At 37.7% G+C, this 22,037-nt stretch overlaps 1 protein-coding gene across 2 annotated transcripts in view; it reads left to right on the top strand.

Annotated features, from left to right (window-relative positions):
* FTO (FTO, alpha-ketoglutarate dependent dioxygenase) overlaps positions 1–21,163 on the top strand; it is a 223,101-nt gene extending 201,938 nt beyond the window's left edge. For both annotated transcript variants that reach the window (XM_027878998.1, XM_027878999.1), the window contains exon 9: positions 20,682–21,163. In XM_027878998.1, coding sequence (XP_027734799.1) covers positions 20,682–20,850 — 169 coding nt within the window. In that variant the 3' untranslated portion in view covers positions 20,851–21,163. The remainder of the gene's footprint in view (positions 1–20,681) is intronic.
* The last annotated feature ends 874 nt before the right edge of the window (positions 21,164–22,037 follow it).

The following is a 22,037-nucleotide window of genomic DNA, read 5'->3' as shown; positions in this document are numbered from 1 at the left end:
ATGCATCCCTGTCTTCTGTCTTTAAGAGTTAACTTCAACTCAAGCAATAAAATCTGGGTGCTTTTTAGAGCATTAAATCTGGCGAGCGGATATTTGTCATGGTGTCTTTTAGGACCACCAGGTGTATGTCAGGGAGTGGGAAAGTTGCTCCACAGGTAACTCAAATCTCTCTGAGCGAGCCTAGTACATGAAGAAGCCATTTGTATCCCACTGAGTCCCATAATGTTGAGAACGTTGCTGAGATTTACACGAGTCCAATCCAGGCAGCGCTAAGGCGGCAGCAGCCGTGTGACCTGAATCCCTGTTTCTCGTGCCTCGGAGGCTGTGGCGCTGCTGGGGTTTTTGGGTTTTTATTCCTTTTGGTTTTAGCTGGGTCAAAGCTGCTGTGAAGGGTGCATTTTATTAAACTAGGCAGCTGGAAAGTGGTTAGGTGGAAGAGCTTGAGAAAGGGGGCCACGCTGCCTCTTGGGTATGAAGTGGAAATGCTGGGTCAAAGGGAACGTATTGGCAAAGGTCCTGGGTGCCTGTTTCCCTATCTTACTTAGGGTTGCCCCAATGCTTTTAGACAGAATTGTTGTCAATGGTATTGATCAGATGTTCTGATAATCTAGCAAGCTTCCTGATGTGTTAAATTCCCATCTTTCACGTGGCATTAAGTGTGGAAGAAGTATATGTAACTCTCAGTGGACACCACCAGAGTATGACTGCTGGCCATCAATTGTGCTGCACATGCCAATTCCAATTAGTCATTTACCAGTCCCTTTTAACACTTTCTGGCAATTCTGTGTACCCCTACAAATATAATATGTACTTCTAGAGTCCTAATTTATGTTTTTATCAGAGGAATTAAACAAAAAGTGCTATTTTCATGAAACATAGAAAATGCTGAATTACATTTCTGCTTCCCATGGATTCTAAAAGGGTATATTCAGACTGAAAAATGGGAAAAGAAAATATCAACTCCAGAAGAGCAAAATTTTGTATTTAGAGCAGTTTTAATGCAATGAACAGGAGCAAATAGAACATTTGAACTTGGAAGCTAAAATTTAGAATGCATTTTGAAATTAAATTTAACTTTGTTTAAGCTTCTGATTTCTTTTGCATAGATGCTTGGTAGTTTTTTTATTAACAAATTCTCACCATGGAAAATATTATCAAGTTTTTAATCTACTTTAGCGTGTGCTTTGAAGCAGTTACAATGTGAGAGGAAGGGTGAGATTTTCAAGACCTCTTCCCTTTTATTGGTGTGCAGGCGTGTACAGTGATAGCTTCCAGATTTCCCACTTTCCATCACCATGAGCACAGCAGAGCTGTTACTGCAGACAAGATCAGATGTCATCACTGGTTTTGTCTAAAGGGTCTTGTGTGATGTCCCACTTAATCCCCACCTTCTCCCTTGCTCTGTAGTGCAGAAGGGCAGAATGGAGCTTGTGAGCCTTGTGCAGCCCACGAGACGGCATCCAAAATTCCCATCAGTCAAAATAAGTCTTATTACAGCAAGAAACTGGTTAATTATTGTACCTCTACTTCAACAAATGCACAATAAAGAGGTAGATTAGTAGAAATGAAAAATTCATTGCAGAAGTGGCACAGTATTATGAAAAACAAAATGATTCTATTGAGCAGTAGTGCTGTTACCATAATCCTAACAATAAACTCCGTTACAATAATAATAGGAGAAAAACTAATTGCAGCAAGGACAGGACAAATCTTTTTTAATCCTCATTGTCATCTCAGCTAAATCCAAACCTATTTGTATTAACCTTTGCTGACAGAGTCACATGATGGACATAATTTCTAGTAATTTACCAGCAGTAGATCTAACCTTTCTTCATCAAATATTCATAAAGGCATGATTCTCAATGATTTTCTGTCTCTTTTCATATTTACAGCTTGTTGTCTTCTTCCTTTTTACTATAATTTGAACACAATTGAAGTCAGATGGAATTAAAGTTGAATTGCTTTAGTGGCTACAGTACCTGAAAGCAAAGAGTAACTAATTGAAATTTTGTATCAATAGAGATCATGCTGTACTTTGATGGGATTGCATTAAATAGTTCACATGTCCTCACCTTTTGAGGGGGTAGAAACAACACAGATTAAATGGCATCAGTTCTTGTCACTGGCATAACTGTTTAAAGTGTGTGTGTCTGTCATGCATCTGCATAAACACACATGGAATTGAAAGTATGAACTTCTACTGGAACCTTGAGCAAGGTATTTGGGTCATGGAAAGAAATTTTGTGGGCTTGATTCCTTATTTAGGTGTAAATAAGACTAATAATTGAACTCAATTATGCTAGTGCAAAACTGATAAAAAGGTTGAAGATAAATCAATTTAGGGCAGTATAGAACTAGTATGAGACTTGGACTATGTGTCTTTTTCCTTCGAAGAAGTTTAAATCTGAAATAGAATTATATACTAGCTGCAGGTTGACCACACTTCCCAGAGGTTTTTTTTTCTAATGAGAGAATAAGACCCTTTTGATGAAAATATGAGGTTTAATGGAAAATATTAAACAGAAATTCTTATACTTAAAATCTTAAGGGTTAAATTCTCAGAAATACTTTAGGCTGGTATATTTGAATTTGAGATGACTGAGTAATTGTTTGAAACATGCTATGCATCGTGCTATGGACAGAAACTGTGCCTGTGAGCAGCTCTAATAGACAGTTTGGTATCACTGTGCTCATTCTCACCAGCATACATTGTGGATAAGTGGAAAAAATATAAATGATTTAAAGTGAGCTAAAGCAATGCTTTTTCAGGAACCATAATGTGCATAGGTGCCTTTTTTTTCTTTTTTTTCTTTTTTTTTTTTTTCTTTTCTCTTTTTAAAAGGCAATGCTTACCTTGTCTTCATCATTTCAGTGTTCAGTTCTGGGTGCACACCAGCCAGGAACTGAGCTGTTAGGACCTCACTGAATGTTCCTCAGGTGTGGCTGTCATTCTTTTTGTGAGCAGTCCCGACTGTCTGATGAGATGAGCTGCTGAGAGCCGTCAGCTTCCATTTTCATCACTGAGAGCTGAACGTTCAGCACCCTCTACCTTTAAATCTTAAGAAAACAGAGGGTTCTGGCAGCTCCTAAGTAGTGAGAGATTTCTGCAAATTAATGGAAAACGTCTGAAAGATGTTTGTCATAGCTTTTATTTTCGGGGGGAAAGTAGGAAGGGTTCTGCTGTTTGTGCCAGGTTCCTGTCCAGCAATGACCATATGAGTATTACTAACGCAAAATACTTGTTTTTTTTCCTCAAACCAGTTTTCATCCATTAAGGAATGGTGAAGAGGCATTAACTGCCATTAACTGATATTTCAGCACACTTTTTTCTTTGCCTATGGCATCCTTTGTAGGTTTGTATTCTGATTTGAAAGTGCATTGCCTGTTATTGCTAAATAAAGATAAATAATTGAATGATGAGAAGAAGAGAGTAGTTGTAGGCTGATGAGAGGGAAGCCTGTCCAGTGGATTAGGCACCATACTAAGATTAACAAAGTTAATTTAGGTCTTGACTAGTACATGCACTGATTTCCCATCCACTGAGAGTACATTATTGTGACACCAGAAGGGTGAGGTGTTTCGATGGAGTAGTGATGAGGGCGTAGAAAGTAGTTAAATATGCACTAAAAGCAGATGAGCTTATAGGTAAATACTATATACTGAAGCAGTTGATATGGTCTTGTTACAACATGAAGTTTTCATTTTAAATTTTGTGTATTTAAAGTTAGGTGTGGAGGCTTTCAAGAATTCCTTAATTGAAATGCTGTGGAAAAAATGTTGGAAATGGAAAAAGTTAATAAAAAAGGCATAGAAAAATATAAAGCTGTTACTGCATTTCAATTTTGCAGAGACTTAAAGCAAATAATATTTTTTACTTAAGTTATTGTAGCCTTAGTCAAAGAAAAACCCTTTCTGTATCCTTAGTAATTATGAAATCAAGAGGAATTATTCCATAAATCAAATATATGCATATTTGAATGCTCATAATAAAATCACTAATTTGCAGAAATAAAATTTTTAAATTACCAAAATTAAAAGCTGTCTCAATTCTCCACTGTTTTAGGATAATGCCGAAATAAGTGCCCTTATTTGTATATAATTAGAATTCTAAATTAACTGTATAGGGATTTAAATAAAATAATTTTACAGGAATGCATCAAATTGCATTTCTTTTCAGGTGACAGATTTAAACATCACAGACAAAGTCTTTATAAACTCCGTAAGTAATATAAATGGCATTTTCAGGTCTGTCCTAATATTGATTCTGATTGCCTGAACTCACAGCTCAGTTATCTTTAGAGGTGCATCCAGCTGAACATTTTAAACTGCAGACTGTTTTAAAGAATAGAAAGCCAAACAATTCAACATAACTAACATCCTCTCACCAGTTCAGGGTATGGAACTATGATTTATTCTTTACAGCTCAGAAGACTGCAGCATCTCTAAGCTAGGTGAGATGCCCCAGGTCATGCTCAAATCTGGGGGCAGATTCAGAAGTTACACAGAAAGTCCTTAAAAGGGCTGTGTGTGCTCTGCTCACCATTATTCAGTATTTGCTTCTTTCTCATGAATAAACAACAACAGAAAAATCATAAAATAAAACACCCCCATTTATTCACTCTGTTTGCCTATATTTGTAGAATTCTAAGAAAATTATGGTTAAAATACCATATTTTTACTGTGATCAATGTAGGAAGAACTTGACAGCTACAATGTCTTCAGAGGGCTTATGGCAGATATAGAAAGAACCTGGTCATTCACTCGTACATGGGATATAATAAAGAGAATCTGAAACCAAATATTTGCATGCAAGAACTGGTTACAACCTAGCGACTTGCCCCCTCTTCCAGATTACCTTATTTCATGAGGTTCTGCCAGTCTGTAAGTTTACTATAACCGGTTGTTGATGCAGTGAAATGCTCACCAGTTCTAATGCAGGTTGTTACTCAATCATAATAAAGATTGGGAATATGAGGGAGGATTCTGTGCAGGGAAAACACGGAGTTCATAATTTATGCACATATTGAAAGCATGGGTTTAGTCTATTTGTATTGTACAGAGAGCACTTAAAAGTGGCTGAATGGGGTTATAGGTTATTTCCAGGAGTGCTTTCTGGTGATGGATCTTATTGCCTGATTTATAGCAATTAAAAGGAGCAAGACAAATAAAGTTACTGTGCCAAAGTTATGCTCTTCTTTAGCAGACAAGAGTCTTGACATAAACTTTGACTTTACACTGCCTTCACATTTAGAGAATTTGTGATTATCAACATCATTATAATACTCATGGTAATTCCAGTAGGCAGTAGTGAACGTGGCAGTGAGTGCAGCTTAGAGCTTCAGACAAATCCCAGGCACTTCATCCTGTGTAACTGTGCATCTAAAAAGCACGAACACTGAGTTAGCAGCCTGCTGAAAAACTGGTCTTTCCATCAGTCCCTTGGCAAGGGCAGCAGGTTATTGAGACTAATCAAGTTGGTCTTGTGGGTAGCCAGTGAGGCCTTACAGCTTCCCAGGTGACCTTGGTCCTGTAATGTGCTGTAAAGGACTGACTTTCTCCATTAATAGTTTGTTTGTGGGAGCTGGAAAGGTGACTTGTAATACAGCTGCTTTTCCTCATTCTTCCATAAGGACATTTTAAACAAGCAGATGATGTCCTTTGATTCAGTGTGACCTTGTATTTTTGGTGATTTCATGAAGCTTTGAGAAAAAATTGAGTAAATGAAAATATAAATATGCTGTTTCCTTACATTTTTGTATCTTTGATATTTTTCATAAATTAATGAGAAATTTTAATATTAATTAAATATATGTGTGTGTGTGTACATACCTTTTGGCCAATCCTCTTAGACTTATACCTCTCTATAATAAGTGCAAAAGAATGGAGAAGATGGATGCTTCCTAAAGGATTTTTTCCCCTGCATCAGGACTTTTGTCTCCAAAGTGTGCTGGGTTCAAAGGCTAAACTGACATTTTTGAGGCTTTGACAATAGAACTCTTCTGTCTTCTTTCATTCTCCTGGAGTATGTATTCCAATTAGAATGTGTAATTTTACAGCAAGATGTATATTACAAGGAACTTTAAAAAGTCTTATTCAAAGTCAGCTCATTAAAGAATGGTTGTGTAAAAGTTTGAGCATCATTGTATTTAGGATTTTTATGTCAGCTGTTTTGACTTTTGTCATAAGTTACTAAATTTTATCCTTTTATCCCTGTGCTAGCTGTGTAACTGCATGGTTTCCAGGCAGGAATCTTTTCTTGATTTGAAGATGTCAGAAATGAAGAATATTCTGTTCCTTTAATAGTTTGTCCCAGTGTGTGATTGACTTCACTGTAAAAAACAGGCGTATTTGAATTTCACTGGGTTTTTTTTTCAAATTTCAGCTTCCTTTGCTAGACAAGAGAACTCTTTCATACAAGATATTTTCCTTCAGTCTATCAAGTTTAAATCTGATAAGTGAAGCAAATTGAGTTAATCATTACTGTGTGTTTTCTACCTGTCTCCACAGTCTCTTCTCTGCTTTCTTCAACATAGTTCTAAAAAGCTGGAAACAAGTCTATTCCATGTTACTCTCATATTTGTCTACCTACTGAAATACAGAAGGATTATGTGCTATGCTGGGAATTCAACTTGAATTGTCTGGGGTAATCTCCACTTTGTTTTCAGATGCAGATGGTTTTGAGCACAAACTCATCACATTTCCAGTCATCCTTTTCCCAATTTCTTCATATAGTTCTGGAACACATTTGGTCTTGATCATCAAGTGACCTGGCAGATCTAAGTCCCGTCCATGTGATTTTAACCATATCAGTCTCTCTGCTATCTGCAGAAATTATCAAATAGCTGATCAGTGACACTCACTTTCAGAATACCGATGAAAATCTGACTAATATTGGCCACCATATCAGTCTCTGGAGGAATCCCTTGTGAGGGTCACCATTCAGTAGTGATTCCCCGTTGATGTTTATCCTTATGTCATTTGATAGCCATTACTTACTTGTGGTGTATGTTCTGCTGACATTCAGTGCTATTTGGGAAAAAGAAGTCATTCACTAGCTAGTGTAAATCAATTCATCCTAGTCCTCCATAGTTTCTTCTAGTAACTGAACTTGTCATCTTAAAGGGTTTGTCCAACAAGATCTGTTTTCCAGAAAAAGCATGCTGATTGCCATGCTTTATAGATTCATATTATCTGTCGAATCCTGTACCAGATTCTCTGCTGCCTAAGGATATTCTACAGAGCCTGTAGGTACCTGGATCGCTCCATCTCCTTTGTCATGATAGCAGTGTTCTAACAGTCTGCAATTTCCAGAATTCAGATCAATGTTATTGAGCCACAGAGTTCTTTGGTCTGGTAAAAGTTCATAACACAGCACAGTGTCAGACATTAACATCTCTAGGAGGCTGTATGAAAAGATGGATGTTGTTTGTGTGTGTGTATTCTGGAGCAAGTTGAGGAAAAAAATAGGATGGAACACTGCTTGAAGCTTCCAGGCACAGCCCTAGCTGACTTTACCAAGGGGAGGTTTTACAGTGGTAGAAGATTATTTGTTTCCTATAGTCCAGAGGTGCAGAGAATAACATCCTTTGTTGTTTCTAAGTAAAAAAGACAAAAGGCAGAACAAGCAAACAAGGTTTTTAGGCCCCAAAGTTGTTATAACGCAAAAGTATTGTCTTGAAGGTATTCTAAGCCTTCCAATCAGAAAGGTCACAAGTGTATTGAGACAATTGGCACCTGGTTTGAATTATGAGACAAATATAAATGAACAGTATTTTTCTAATACCTTGCAAGGAAGAAAAAAAAAAAAGAGAAAGGGGAAGAAGTACATGGAACATTCCTCAAGGGCTTGAGAAGAACCTGAGGTTACAGCATGATTTCACCAGCATTTCACCCTGGCTGTGCAGACAAGCCAACATTAAGTAAACTGAACCTGGTAAAGTTATTAAGGCTTGGAAAAAGGAGATCAAACTGATAGCTGTTATCAGAAAGTATTTAAGCCAGGCCTGTCACTGCTCGGGCAGGCAACAGTGTCCTACATGCTCAATAGTGGTGAAATGCTAAACAGCTAAAGTGAAAGTGAAAAGAAAAAACTCTGTAGGAGGAGGCCTAAGAAAATAGGCTTCTCATCTTCCTGAGGAATGTCATTAACTTCCCTAGATGCTCCTACTGGCACTTCAGCAAGCAGGGTAGCATGTGAAATTTCTCTGTAGAACTTCACATATCTGAGAAATACAAACTACAGATTAGTAACTCCTCAGGAGCTCTTAAGAATGGAAAAAAAGAAAAAAGGACTCCTGCTGTTTGGACTAAAAAGAGGAGGATTACATAGCTATTGCCAAGCCCCGTAAAGTTTACACTCATTTCTTGGCATTAAGACAGATTGGAGTAATAGCATTTCAGCAAGGAAAAAGGTGAACGCATACTTTGCACTGTAGATTAATATGATCACAATATTATTTGAGAAAGCAAACTAAGTAGGAGGGACATTAGGTCAATTGCATACTCAGGGAAGGAGTGTTTCTTGTAACACAGAAAGAAATTTCATCAGCAATTCATTGAAAAGAAGCTCAGCTGGCAAGCAATAAACTGGGAAAAATGGAGTCTGAAATACAACATTCCTAGACAAAATAAAATGTACAGGAGGCCAAGATCATCCACTTTTCATGAAGTTTAAATAACTATTCTTTAGCAGACACAGAATGAAGGAAGACAAAACAGTAGGTCTCTTGTGAGAGTAATGAAATGGATACTTTTCATTATGTATATCTTGATGTTCCATGAACCTGCACAAAATATGGAGGGATGGACAGCTGATGGCACCCAACAACAGAAGATTTCTGTTTCCTTGGCCTCAAAAAATTACACCATTATCCACAGAATTTGAACCTGACAGTATAGCTACCGTGTAGATTACTTGGCAGAAGTCCCTGAGAAGTTTTGCTTCTGTGTTGCTGTAGTCCTGCATTCCTTCAGATAACACGTGGCAGATTCTTGCTTATTGTGTAATGAGTTAGTCAAGGACTAGAGACTAAGTGCAGGGAGAGGGACTGGGTAGGATGGCTGCCTCAGGTTCTTAAGAGAAGTTGCAGATAATCATGTGCATGTGCTGTGCATGGGGCAGTGATGCAGAGATCACCAGATGGTGAATCAGGTCTTCAATTAACTAATATAAGAGGTCTTTAGGATTCTGATGTGATGTTTTAAGAGGAATTAAATGGCAGAATAACGTGAGTAACCTTGCCGGTCAATCAGCACAGCAGATGTCAGCATCTCTCGTTAGCAAACTTCAGGCTTTTTGGCCATTTTATGATAAACATTTAGTCAAGAGAAAGCACATAAATGTTTGTGAATCAATTTGAATCGTGCCCTGCAAAAACTAACAAAATAACCCATCTGAACTACTCGTAAGGTATTGGCACCATATACCTCATTATCATTGGAGTGTTCCCTATGGCAATAACTTCAAGAAGAATTTCAAGAGTAGTTGCATTATCTATTGAAAAGCAATTTCTTACTTTCTATTGAGGCAAGATAGTTTTACGAATAACTCTGAAGTTTACTCCGAAGGCCATTTCAATCGTCCATAGATCTTACGATATTATGTTACCTCCTTTCGTTTCAAATTCACAGCATAAGAAAGAAAAAGAATGACATAAATTGGATGTTAGAAGAGTTCTGAAGATAGACATCAGAAGAATTCAAGAGTAAGAAGAGAACTCAGCATTATTTGTTATTTTCCATCCTAAAGTAAAAAGAGAACAAAGCATCAAAAGCATCAGTAGTGAGAGAGAGCTCAAAGCCAGGACTTTATATCATAGGATATGAAACAAGTGAGTTGGCACCACCAAAAGGTCTAAAGTCTCAGTCTGTGGTTTAAAGTCATTCATATTGCAGTCAGAAGGATCTTTCAACCACAGAAAGTGATATGAAGAGCTGTATGCATTTGTTGCAATAGATGTTTTAGGTTTTGCCCACTAGTAGCGTTTTGGTACTCACTTGGGTTAATAAGTCTTCCTGGTGCAAGGAGAATTCAAGTCCACTGATAGGATGTTATAGATCAGAGCCTTGCACTTCTTTACGCACTTCCAGAAATAATGGCTGTGAATGCAAGCCAAGATCAGATGCACATAGTTTATCTTGTGTTTAAATGGATTGAATGCAATCATATTCCATAAAGGAAAGTGTATTCCAGTCTAATAACTTTAAATCATGATTCAGTCTGTACTGGAATTTTAGCTGGCATTAAAAAAATATTGTAGAATTACATTAATTCCAAAGTTTTGAGGTATAGTGATGAACTTTCACATAGCATTTCTTCCCTTAATGCAGTTGAAAGGAAGTACAGAAGTATATTTATTCATGTTACATTTGGGCAATGGTAATTATTTACAAATTAATGCAGGAAAGGAAATTTAACATCTCTATATAATGTTTTCAGTTATTTGAAATGCAAAGGGTAACAGAAAAAATTCTGAGGTTTTGTTTGGCAGTCAGAAAGATTAACTCCACTTGTAGAGAAGCTTATTGAGTATATTGTTGTCATATGATTTTTTTTTTATGGCTGAACGTACTGTAGCATTTCCTGGGATATCAACTCTATGTCTCTCCCAGCACTGGATTATTTTTTTTTTGGTGGTATATTTTTATACTGATTTACCCATAAAAAGTCACTGAATAAAGCAGTAGCCATGGAGAAATTCTGCAGTGGTTGAAATGTGATTAGTCAATTGAGGCTTTCTTTTTTTACTCCTGAACTTCTACTTCCTCTTCTTGAGCCTCTCTGCCTTTCTTGTATCTGTTTTCTCATTTCCCTATTATTTGTTCCCTCCTGCGTCTGCTTGACCCCATGTTGACCTAAAGGAAACTGTGTTTTAGCCCTCAGGATTGCATTGCTCTTATGGTATTAGTTCCAATATATGTTATAAACATTCTGATTGCAGTCTAGAGCCGAGGTGCACAACACAGGGAAGACAATGTAGTTCTGCAGCAAAATAAATCTTTATTTTTGTTTGTTTGTTTGTTTGTTTCCTAAGCCACTTAGGAATTCAAGGCCATAGCTCTTGATAGAAAATGTGATATAAGCTTCTCTTACGTATGTGAGTATATATTTATGTAGGTATACAGAGAGAGATGTATATATGTATTTATATCACAAGTTGTAGTGACGAACAAGATCTTAATTTCAGTCTACAAACAGAGAGTTAGTCTTGTGTTTGTTTGGCTTTCATATATGGTGCTGCTATCCATCTATCATAGTTTCCTTTTGACTACTGAAACATGCAAATTCACTGTAAAGGAGCAAAGCAGGCAAAAGGTGCATTTTATTAAGAGCCTGAGAGGATCTAGGTGGTTTCTGGGGCAAGATCTCCATTTGGTGTCACTCTCCCTGATAAGCATACATCCACGAAGGACTGTTCCCTGTAAAAGCATATGTGGAGTCCTTCTTGCACAGCAATTACTACAGATATCTGTGGTCTGTGATTCCATTCTTCTCCCAACTGCTGCCCCTTGTGGGTCACCCTTACTTTGGTCCTGATGGAAATTGTGGGATTTTGGGGGTGGGTTGTGTTAGCAGCTTGCACGAGTGACACAGGAAGGATTACATAGCTTTGATGCTGGAAAGATATAACCCATTTCTGTCCAGTCTGATTTAGGGATCCTGTAATACAGTTACTGTTAGTTGCATTCAGTCACGTTTCTTTTGATTTCACTTTGCTTATGTAAGAGGTATTTGTCATAGAACAGTTGATTTTTATTAATGAGAAATGGTGCCTTAAGGAAAAATAGGCACTCAACAAGGAAAATGTTTTACCCTTCTTGAAGAGGGGCAGAGCCTCTAAATCCAGAAGTTCTTTGGTAAATGGGATTCTTAGTTTAAGGGAGGTGGCAGTAAATGGAAGGGCCATCCTCCTGCTGTGATATTTAAAACGGCCGTGACTTTGCCTTGCCTATGTGACTTTCATGTAAAAGGAGTACAAAAGATAAAAGTGAAAGAGTAAATGATGCTGGAAGCATCTTTAACTTTTCAGGTGGCATTCTTTCAGAAAATATGGTCTCTTTCAAAAAGTGCCATATGCATGGCTCACCCTCAAATCTTCCAGCAGTCTCATACTGGCAAGGGAGGGCATCTGTAGCCCCCTGGGAAGTGGGCTGTGGGGATTTCCTTTTCTCCTCTTTGTTGGTTTTTATTTCCATTTCCTTTTCCTCTCTTTTTCTCAGTCATTTAATGCCATTCTGCACAACAGAGGGGAGCATCTGGCCCCAAGTAAACACCCAATAAAATAAGTGGGGGAAGTTCACAGCTCCCTTGATGCTATTGCGTCTGTCTGTCTGGTTATGGACTCAACAAGATAACCATGCATCAATTTACATTGTCCAGGCTATCTTCACAACCAGAAGTGCTTGAAACCTTATTTTAATAGAAGCTTAGATTCTGGAGAATACTATAAAATCTCTCCAAAGGCTCCAAATCAGCAATTCCATCTGTGTTTCTGCAAATGTAGAGGAACAATGCCCCAGCTGATTATGCAAACAGAATGAACGTAGTTATTTTAAAAGTGCATAAAATCAATACTTTGGGGAAAACAAGTCAGCTGTGTTTATACTCAGCATATAGCAGACATTTTGTTTCTTTGTCTGAAAAAATCATAGGAAAGCAAAGATCGCAAGTGAAATAAAACAGCCGATCGTAGAGTGAAACGGAGGGGGCTGGAACGTCAGATGTCTCAGCAAAGGCTTAGAGCATTTTAGGTTCCTTTTGAGAGAATATATATTATATTGAGGTTGATATATTTGTGTGTTTTTTTGAAGTCAAAGCCAAATATTCTCAGCACGGTGGGAATAACTCACATCACATTGCTGATCATGATAACTATGTAACTAAATCCATGTCTGTGGTGCGAAAATTTCCTCCTAAATACTGTCTCTTTTGGACTGATGGGATTTTTTGCAAGTACTGCAATGAAGAGTTACATATAAATATGTATAAATGTGCTTCTCATACAGTCAGGATACGTTGCCTGTATACATGTTATTCTATGAACAGGAAACAAAAGCATCTGAGAAACAGGACTGAGAGGGAAAAATTTTTAGACCTGTAAGTTAAATTGGATTAAACGTCATCTTTCAGCAAATGCAGTGTTATTTATTCAGGATTTCTCTGGGGGATTTCCCTACCCCCTACACTTTATAGAGAGTAGTGATGTTTCTTAATTAAAAAAATCAAACAAACATGGAATGGAGGCTGCCCCACACAGACGTTCCCTTGTGGGAATAGGAGGTGCACTGATTTTCTCATGGACAGTTTCTGGCTCTGTTGGACAGAGGCCACAAATGAGAGGAAAAGCTCTGTCTGGGGAAGTGAAGTTCACATCATGGATCTGATGGCAGGACTATTCTCAGTGCTGCAGTGCCATCTACTAGATATTCTCCTTTGTATGGGAAAATTGGTGGACGTGGCAAGGAAGGTCATTGATAAACTCATCAGAAGTTGGGTAGATTTTTATTAATTACCCCACAGCAGAGATTACTACCTCAGAGAAAGAAGCTTTTTGTATCCTCTTTTCTTCCATTCTTTCCACTCAGAGCTAAAATGTTTCTAAGGTTTTGGGGCTTTGTTTTACAATCCCCAGTCTGTAGCAGAAGATACATGCAGCAAACTTTTATTCTTTCCCATAGTTTGTGAGCTAAATAGTTTAGAAAGACTGAAGTATATTTTGACAGATTTTAATTAATACGGTAGGGAAAAATATTTTATGTTATTTACAGTTAAGGCAAAACAAAATGTCCTTTAAAAAAATTTGTGAGGTTTTTCATATATTTTTACAAATACATGTGAAACACATTGGCGGGTTAGAAAACTTTCATCTGTACTCCACCAATGCTTTGGTTGCAATTATTTCAACATTTGGAGGTTATTAACAATTTAAGTTTTTCTCATATTTACCTGATATACTATTTGAGTAATAATAAAAACTCTGACATTTTCAAGCTCATGCAACTGTCAATTAAACCTCTTTAGTGTCAGGTTCACTGATCTCTTCTGCCTCTCTGTGGAACAGCAAAATGCACTCTGCAGGGCAGTGTTAAAGATGGACTCTGCTGTGGATTCACTTTGTAGAAGCACAGAGAAGAATAACATTGGCTGTTTTCAGTGTGTCCTACAGCGTCACCAGTGATGCCTCAGGATATTTTAGCCAGTGTCCTCATTTCCAATGGAATGGTTTATTTTGGAGGCATAAAGCTCTTGAGTCAGTGACTGTAAACTTTGGTTCTGTGCTAAGGGCCAAATGCACCAGTGACTTGAGTCATTGGCAACTTCTGAAAGAAGACAGGAAAGATCATCTGACATGCCAGGGACTCTATTTGTACTCGTGTATTTGTGCAGCTGATACTTTTTTTTCTTAGATTAATATTTAACTGATATTGCCTCCATCCCTTCCTAAATCTGGCATTCTCTTTTCAAATCTCTTATCTGGAAAAAAACTCATTTTGTCCCTTCGATAAATGCAATCCCAGTCTCAGCCATTACTTATGACTGGGCAGACTGTAGTTACAGCACATGAAAGAACATCAGCAATGACTTGTTGTAAATGGGACAGACTTCTTGGGAATGCACTGGGGATTAAATGTCCAAAAGAATGAAGCACTGCTCTCTTTCCATCTGGCCGTTTCATTTTGCTGCCTTTTTGGGACCAGTACTTCTGAAATCTGGTTTGCAAAGTCAAATATTGATGTAATTTGTTTTGTTCTGTGAAGGTAGACTAAACCTGGGAAGGTGTTAGTTGTGCAGAGTCTGAAGCTGCTCATGCTGGAATGGGCGTGCAACTGGAAAGCAGCTGCTTTTCAAATTTCTCACCCCCCCTTCTGTTTCTTCATTAATTGCATTTATCCCTTCCGCCTGTTAATTTTTCATGTAGATAAATGAAAGTTCAGTTCCTCAAATAGCAGAAGTAAGTTGTTCAGTCCTTTCTAGGGACTTTATCACAATGTCCTGTCCACGTCCAAAGGTGAAGGAGAATTTGTATTTACAGCATCAACTTCAATTTTCACTTTAGAGTTTTTCTGTTCTTTACTGAGCAAGTCAGTTTGACCAAACTTTTTTTTTTTTTTTTTTTCCCTGTGGAAACTTTGAAGTTACAGAACATCAAATCTTATTACTCCATGTTGTATTAGGTGACTTACAATGCCAGTAATGTAGCCACAATTTTGAGTTTCACTGTGGGAAACTATGTCCAGCCTATTTAATTTCTTCCATAGTTTATTTTTCATGGTGTTTATTATTATGCTTACTAGCTCATGTGTATTGTGACTGGTTTCCAGAAAAGCATTTGGGTTGAAATCATGGCCTTGTTGAAATCACTGCAAGTTTCAACATTGATTTAAGTGGCATCAGGTTTTAATTGTGATGCTTTTGGCAGCAGAAGTAAATTTGTCATACCTGCCAATGACATTTGACATACACTATTTAGAAAAAAAGAAAAATCGAGGTTAATTTATTTGAGTGTTTGTCCTTGTGTATGTAATCTCATCTCTTCTCTGTGCTTTGCATGACAGTTCTGGTAGGTGAGAACGCACTGTATCCTCTTGTATATGCTCTGCCACCTAAGAGTGTCAGCTTGAAATGACATGGGATAATCCTAACACTGAGATTAGAGTAACTACACGTAGTTTGAATAATAATTTTTCATGCAAAGGAAAGATTTGAAGGACAAGGATGAAAAAATCGAAACCTGCAAGCAAATCTCTGTGTCTCAGGTAAAAACACTATTAGGATTTGTGTTCACACAGCAGAGGTCTCTGTTGGAACATTAATAACCCATATTTGACCAGACCCATATGTGCAATGTCACTGTGAGTTTTAAGAATGGAAAATGGTGTCTGAAGAGGTTACTGCTGTTGCTCTTACTCAGAACAGCACTCATGTTAGCAGAGTTGAGTCATTTTAACTGATGTCAATATGGGTTTAGTGAAGCCATTTGTCTCAGCAGGGTGATCCGAATGCTGTTTTTACCTGGGCTGTTGTTTTCAAAGTTACTTTGAAGTTCTGAATAACAGCTCAGTAACACCTTTATTCTAGCATGAATGGAGGGAGAAAATAGCTCCCATATAAAACATAACAATTTCAGGAATGCTGGAGTAAGAACGTATGGGTGAGCATGTGCTTTTGTACCTGCAAAGCAAATATCCCATCCTCCCTTTCTGACCATATCAGTACAAGGGGGAGATGGCCAGACCCATCTTCCTTGTCTTACCTTACGAATTTCCACATGATCTCCCTTGGTCTTTGAGCTGGCAGGTGTAGACAGCTAAATTAGTACCATCTAGGAAACAGGACTGTTTATATCCTCTCCTCACTCTTAACACTCCTGTGCAGTCTGAGCTGCAGATTGACCCCTATTGATCTGATTTGACTACACTTCTCTGGAGTAGACAAACTGTGCAATAGAATTCAGGGACCCTAATTCATGGTACCTTATTTAGATTCCTAGGTAAGTCTTATTTGCATTTAACACATTCATCAGCAGAACCTGAGTCTGCCTCTTGGCTTATATGCATTCCTGTCCCTGACAAGGGAACAAAAAGGTATCTGCACTGAAAAAGGACTGTTTTAAGAATGTTGATACTTGATAGTTGCAAAACTTAACTATTAGAAAGAAGACTGTTTTTCAAATCAATGGCTCACGCATTACTGTAAAATATATCGATTAAAAACAAAGCATAATGTTAGTCATTTAGTCAGTAGAGTGATGCAATACTGAAATAAATTTATCCTTTGACTTTTGCATTAACCTTTTATTGACTGCTTGCATACTCATAATTAACACACACTTTAGCTAGCTTGGTTAATCTTAGCATCGTGATCAGTGTGCTCTGATGTAGCTGACACCCTGATCATCAAAATGTCAGTGCAGTCCAGGGAACCATAAACAGGCAAGTGTCAGTCTCAGTGAACAGATACACCTGCCCATGGAGATGTTAGCCACCTTCCAGGGAAAGTGGCATATATTGCCATGCAAATGCCAGTCATACAAATACAGTCATACAAATGTTTGTCATCACTTAGTTGAACATGCATTAATAGTTCTTCGTCAATATTAATGAGCAAAGTTTATTTGGAAAAAAAACAGGAAAAAAGGGGATCAAAAATCTGTGAACTTTATAGGGCAGAGGTAGTGAGAATGTGCACTGCAACAGTAACTAATTGTTCCTTAAAAATTGGCTTTTTTAATTGAAACTGCTACGGGTCTAGGTTGTGTTAGTAAGAAAGCAGAGACTATGGAGTTCTGTGCATTCTGCACGTCTTTTGACAAACAATCCTTTCTGTAATATGTTGGTGAACATATATTGTCAAGGTCTTGCGCTAAATGGCTTTGAAATGTATCATAGCAGTTTTTCTGTTCTGCTGCAGATAAGGTATTGAAGGTGCCCTTTGATTTGGCATCTGTTCTGTATCTCAGAGCCCACGTGATTTCTACTCTTTACACATTTTGTAAGTATGATATACACAGATTAGTTCTACTGTCTTTTGGACATTTGACTCCATTAACTCAAATAACAGTTTTTAATTGATATGGAATACCTTCATTAACTTACAATATTATAAATCTTGGTACATTCCCATTACCACTGTACTTCTGTGTTTGCAGTCTTTCCCACATGGAACCTCATAGTTTCTTTTGTATTTGGGAAAATAATTTCTGTTTATTGTGAGTTATTGTTGCTAACTTATGTTAGCTGTCAGATACAAAAGATTTTGAAATAATTGTGTGCAGTCATCTGTGCCTTTGTTCTGCTTCAGTTTAAAACACATTTTAAAATATTCAAGATATTGAGCTCTGTTCCACTGCTACAAATTAAAGACGATTGTAGGAACAATTTCTCCTACAGAAATTTTGTAAAATCAGTAGTAGTATACTCATCTGGAAGACTTGTTCTTGCAACCTGAGTCAAAGCACATCATTGTATGATTGTGTCCAAGCTTGTGGTTGCTATTCAGGTGAATTGCCTAACAAACTGCCAGGTGAGTGGTGACTGCTTAGAACCCAGTCCCATACCTTCAAATAGGAGCAGCTTGAGTTGGCTTTGATGTCAGCAGATGCATCATAGGGATTTTAATTTTGTTCAAAATATATGATTCACAAAATGCAAAAATGTTCTGCTGTTCTTGCTATATAAAGCAAAGGAGCAGTAATCCAACAGAAAGACAAAGGAGCTGTGGGATTGCTGAACTTGGAGTATTGCAACACTGCTTTCTCTTTTTCGTGCTTTTACAGTACATTGATGCATTTCTGTCATCAGACTTGCACAAAAACACTTCCAGTCCTCTAATCCCTCACATGGAATATGCTTGGGCTAAAACTTCCCGAGTGCATGACTGTCTGGAAGTTCAGGCACATGCTTAGTTGTGGAGAGACCTTTCAGCAACAGCTCTGTTGGTAACAAAAGTAGAAAAGGGAAAGTAGTGAGAAGCTCATGGGTTGTCCAGCCACAGCATCACCCTGACTGCTGCCACATTTACAGCAACACAAATGCCCAAATGTGAGGGGAAAGCTGGTCAATCCATTTGTGTGAGAGAGCAATGGAACAAAAGGACATGAAAGGTTAAAGAAAGGGTGCTGAAATGGCGAAGAAGCTAAAAGCTGATATGTCTTTTCTCTCAGTGAAAACTGTGTTGCTAATAGCAGATGTGTGAGAGAATGTTTATTATTATCATGAGCTGAGTTTTGCAGACCACGTAACATGCCTGCAGTACTTACTGGCTGAGCTTCCTGCTTTGTCATCTGCAATAATCTCTAGATGGTTAATTTATCCCCTTTTAGATTGAAATGCTTAAACTTCACTATCTTATACTACCCACCAAACAGATCATATTATTTTGTGCCAAGGCAGAAAATAAAACAATATTTTAAAAGCCTTATAGAGTTATGCTGTAATTAGTTTCAGCTTTCCCTGCATATTAATTTTCTCCTGTTCCTTTATATAATTTGGAAAATGTCTTCCAAACATGATGGCACGATCAGTTAAGTACCTCTCAGAACTCATACACTAAACTGCATTTGCTCTAACAACTATTATAAAGCAGCCAGCAAAACAAATCCTCTGTTATTCTGTACAGTGCAGCTTATCAATGCAAACAGTTTAATATTTATGCTAAGAGGATTGTCACAAGTAGCTTCTGTTCCTTTAATTCTTGTTTTAAATAAATAATGAGAACATTTAAACACATTACGCTTCCCAGGGCCCTGAGGTCGGCTAATCTTATTATTTATGAAGTGATGTGCTACATAATAGTACTTAGTGCATGTTAACAGATGCTATTATCAGGGGCTGATGTGGAGAGCTGAAGATATATTGGAATGTTATGTGTTAATACTGTCCTTGTAGTGTAATGTACGATGGATTGAGTGCCCAGGATGCTGGTGCGGCAATTAACCACCCACCAACATGGGTGTAAAGCTGAGGGATGTTTTCTCATGGGGATTACACTGCTATTAATAATTCCCAAGAGAAGAAGGCATCTTTCATTTGGCAACAGTCTCTTCCAGAAGGTTGACAGTATGGACAAGGAAATTGCGTGTGTCAGTATTTTTAGAGTTCATGCTACAACAGAGATGAAAGACACACATATGTTTAAAACAACTTCTAAATTCTTGCAATTGTGTGATTTATGGAACATGAATTTTTTAAAAATGTCTTACAAGAGATAAAAATGCATTTCTACATTTTGCTTGTTATCTCTTTAAAGAGCTATATAGGCCTGCACTATATACCAAAATTATGGTAATGCTCAGCATTTTTGTTTGTCTTGCCCCATTGTGAACATTAACTGATGAATAAGCAACATGCAAAATTGTTCGAGGGGAAGGGAAAAGAGGGGGAGAAATCTTCCTTGAAGTGTGACAATGTTCTTGATGCAGCATGTTGTATTACAGTCTGATCTTTGGAGATGTGATAGTTACCACTTATAAAACTTTCCTCTGCCAGCTGCAGTTCAGTTGAATATTATAATTAGACTTCACTAGTATTGATGAATAATCCATTTAATAAAAACCATTGTAATTTAAACATTTTCTCTGGGGACTAACATACACTAACCTCTTAATTTAATTTTATTGAAGTTTTGCCCACCTATTCATCACTGGAAGTTGTTATTAACCTCCATTTCCATTTATCTTTATAGAATTTTCTCTTTTTATATTGCCTTTTTCAGACCTAAGCAGGTTGATACACTTGTAAATCTCCAGAATCTACAAAGCTAGTCCGGATTCTTTAATATTGTTTAATCTATCCCCCCTGACCTTAATGCAGTAAATTCAGTTTAATCTTTCTCAATAATCTAGTAATACATTGGAAACCGCCAAACATTTAAATCTGATAATGGTTTAATCACATACTTTAAATAACAGCTGAGATAATGAAAAAATAATTCACCATATAAAGGAACACTAACTGAGTTTTCTCTGTGATTGGCTTTTTGAGAAACCCCTATAGAAAATACAAAGCCTACAACAGAAATCAACTTCACTGGAAATGAGCAATCCATTTGGTCAGAAGATGTCGTATTTCTTTTTTATTATCATCTTTCTCTTTAAATTAATGCACAAATATATCCTCGCTGAGTATTCAGTTTCTGGATACAGTTTTACTTAAGTAGTTCATCTGCTTACCTTTCTTTTCAGATGCCAGTCAGACGCAGCAGAGAGCTTGCCAGAAGACCAGAAACCAGAATGTCATCCCTTCTGGACAGGTGATGATGAATGTAATATGCCTCTGCCATATGATCTTGAAGAAGTAATTGCTTATCTACAAAATCTTACTCAATGGACAACAAGTGACCTTCCAGCCTAGAATTATTGATGCTCATCATCTGGGGAAAAGCTTTGTAATTTAACATAAATCCTTTTCAGCTTTATGATTCCTCCATGTGTTGTTTTATGTGTCAATGCAGATTTCACCAGTCATCACACAGTACCTTGGTTACTGTCTCATAATAAAAAAGACTAGCCCCCAAATTTACAGAAATGAGTTTAAGACCTGAAGTCCAGGAACCAGTCTTTATTCTGTCCTCCTCTGCTCTAATTCCCATTGACCCTACAGCCCATGGATATCCATGTTTCATAGAAGCACAGAATGGATCAAGTTGGAAGGGACCACAGTGGGATCATCTTGTTCTAGAGCACAAGACACAGGATTGCATCCAGACAGTTCTTGAATATTTCCATACTGATAGACATTGATAATGTTCCTTCTGAGTCATCTCTTCTTGAGGCTGAACAGGCCCAACTCCCTCAGCCGATGTGTTTTCACAGGTTCCCTTGGTATCTAAATTTCAGCTTCCATGAATGCCTAGAACTGCCTCTGGTTTGGCAGGTTTGAGCAATTACACAAGGTGTATCTCACACTTGTGGCAAAGCAGACTTAATGATTTGGGCATCCTAATGAGAGGTGAAGTTGGTGTGAGCCTACTGGAGATCTTCAAAACAGCTGTGAGTTCTTCCTCCACTAAGATGGAGGGGCAGGAGATGGTGGAGATGGTCCTTTAAGGAGCAGTGGCTCCTTACTAGACCATTTTTTCAGATGAGGAGCTCCGGAGGAGCATCCTAATATAGATCCCAAGACTTTCTTGCTGTTTTGCATCATGGCAGTTGAGCAGTCCTGGGAGAGATATACAATGTGAATCTACACCTCCTTGGCAACCTGGAGCTCAGAATTCAGTTCCTAAGCATTATTTTGTGTTGTGAATTCTGTGTGTTGTGAATTCTATTCTGAAGCAAGATTTCCCAGTGCATTGCCTGAAGAGCTGATGGACCTAAATAAGGCTTTCCATTTGGGCTGTTGGTTTGATATTGGGCATTGCAGTATCTAATGAGATCTATGAGAACAAAACCAGAAGACTATGAGAAATGAAGCTGTTTGTGATCTGTTTTGTAGTAACGTGCTATAAAAAGAACAATTCTATGTTGAATGATACACAGCACTCCTGAATGAGACAGAATTTTGATTTGGTTAAATTGCTATTTTAACTTGAACTGGTG

The sequence above is a fragment of the Empidonax traillii genome, unplaced genomic scaffold (genome assembly GCF_003031625.1).
Source record: "Empidonax traillii isolate 1590-97213 ecotype Southwest subspecies unplaced genomic scaffold, ASM303162v1 scaffold49:size1601597, whole genome shotgun sequence".
NCBI lineage: Eukaryota > Metazoa > Chordata > Aves > Passeriformes > Tyrannidae > Empidonax > Empidonax traillii.
Note: the sequence above shows the minus strand (reverse complement) of the source record. Positions and strands in the feature narration are given on the sequence as shown.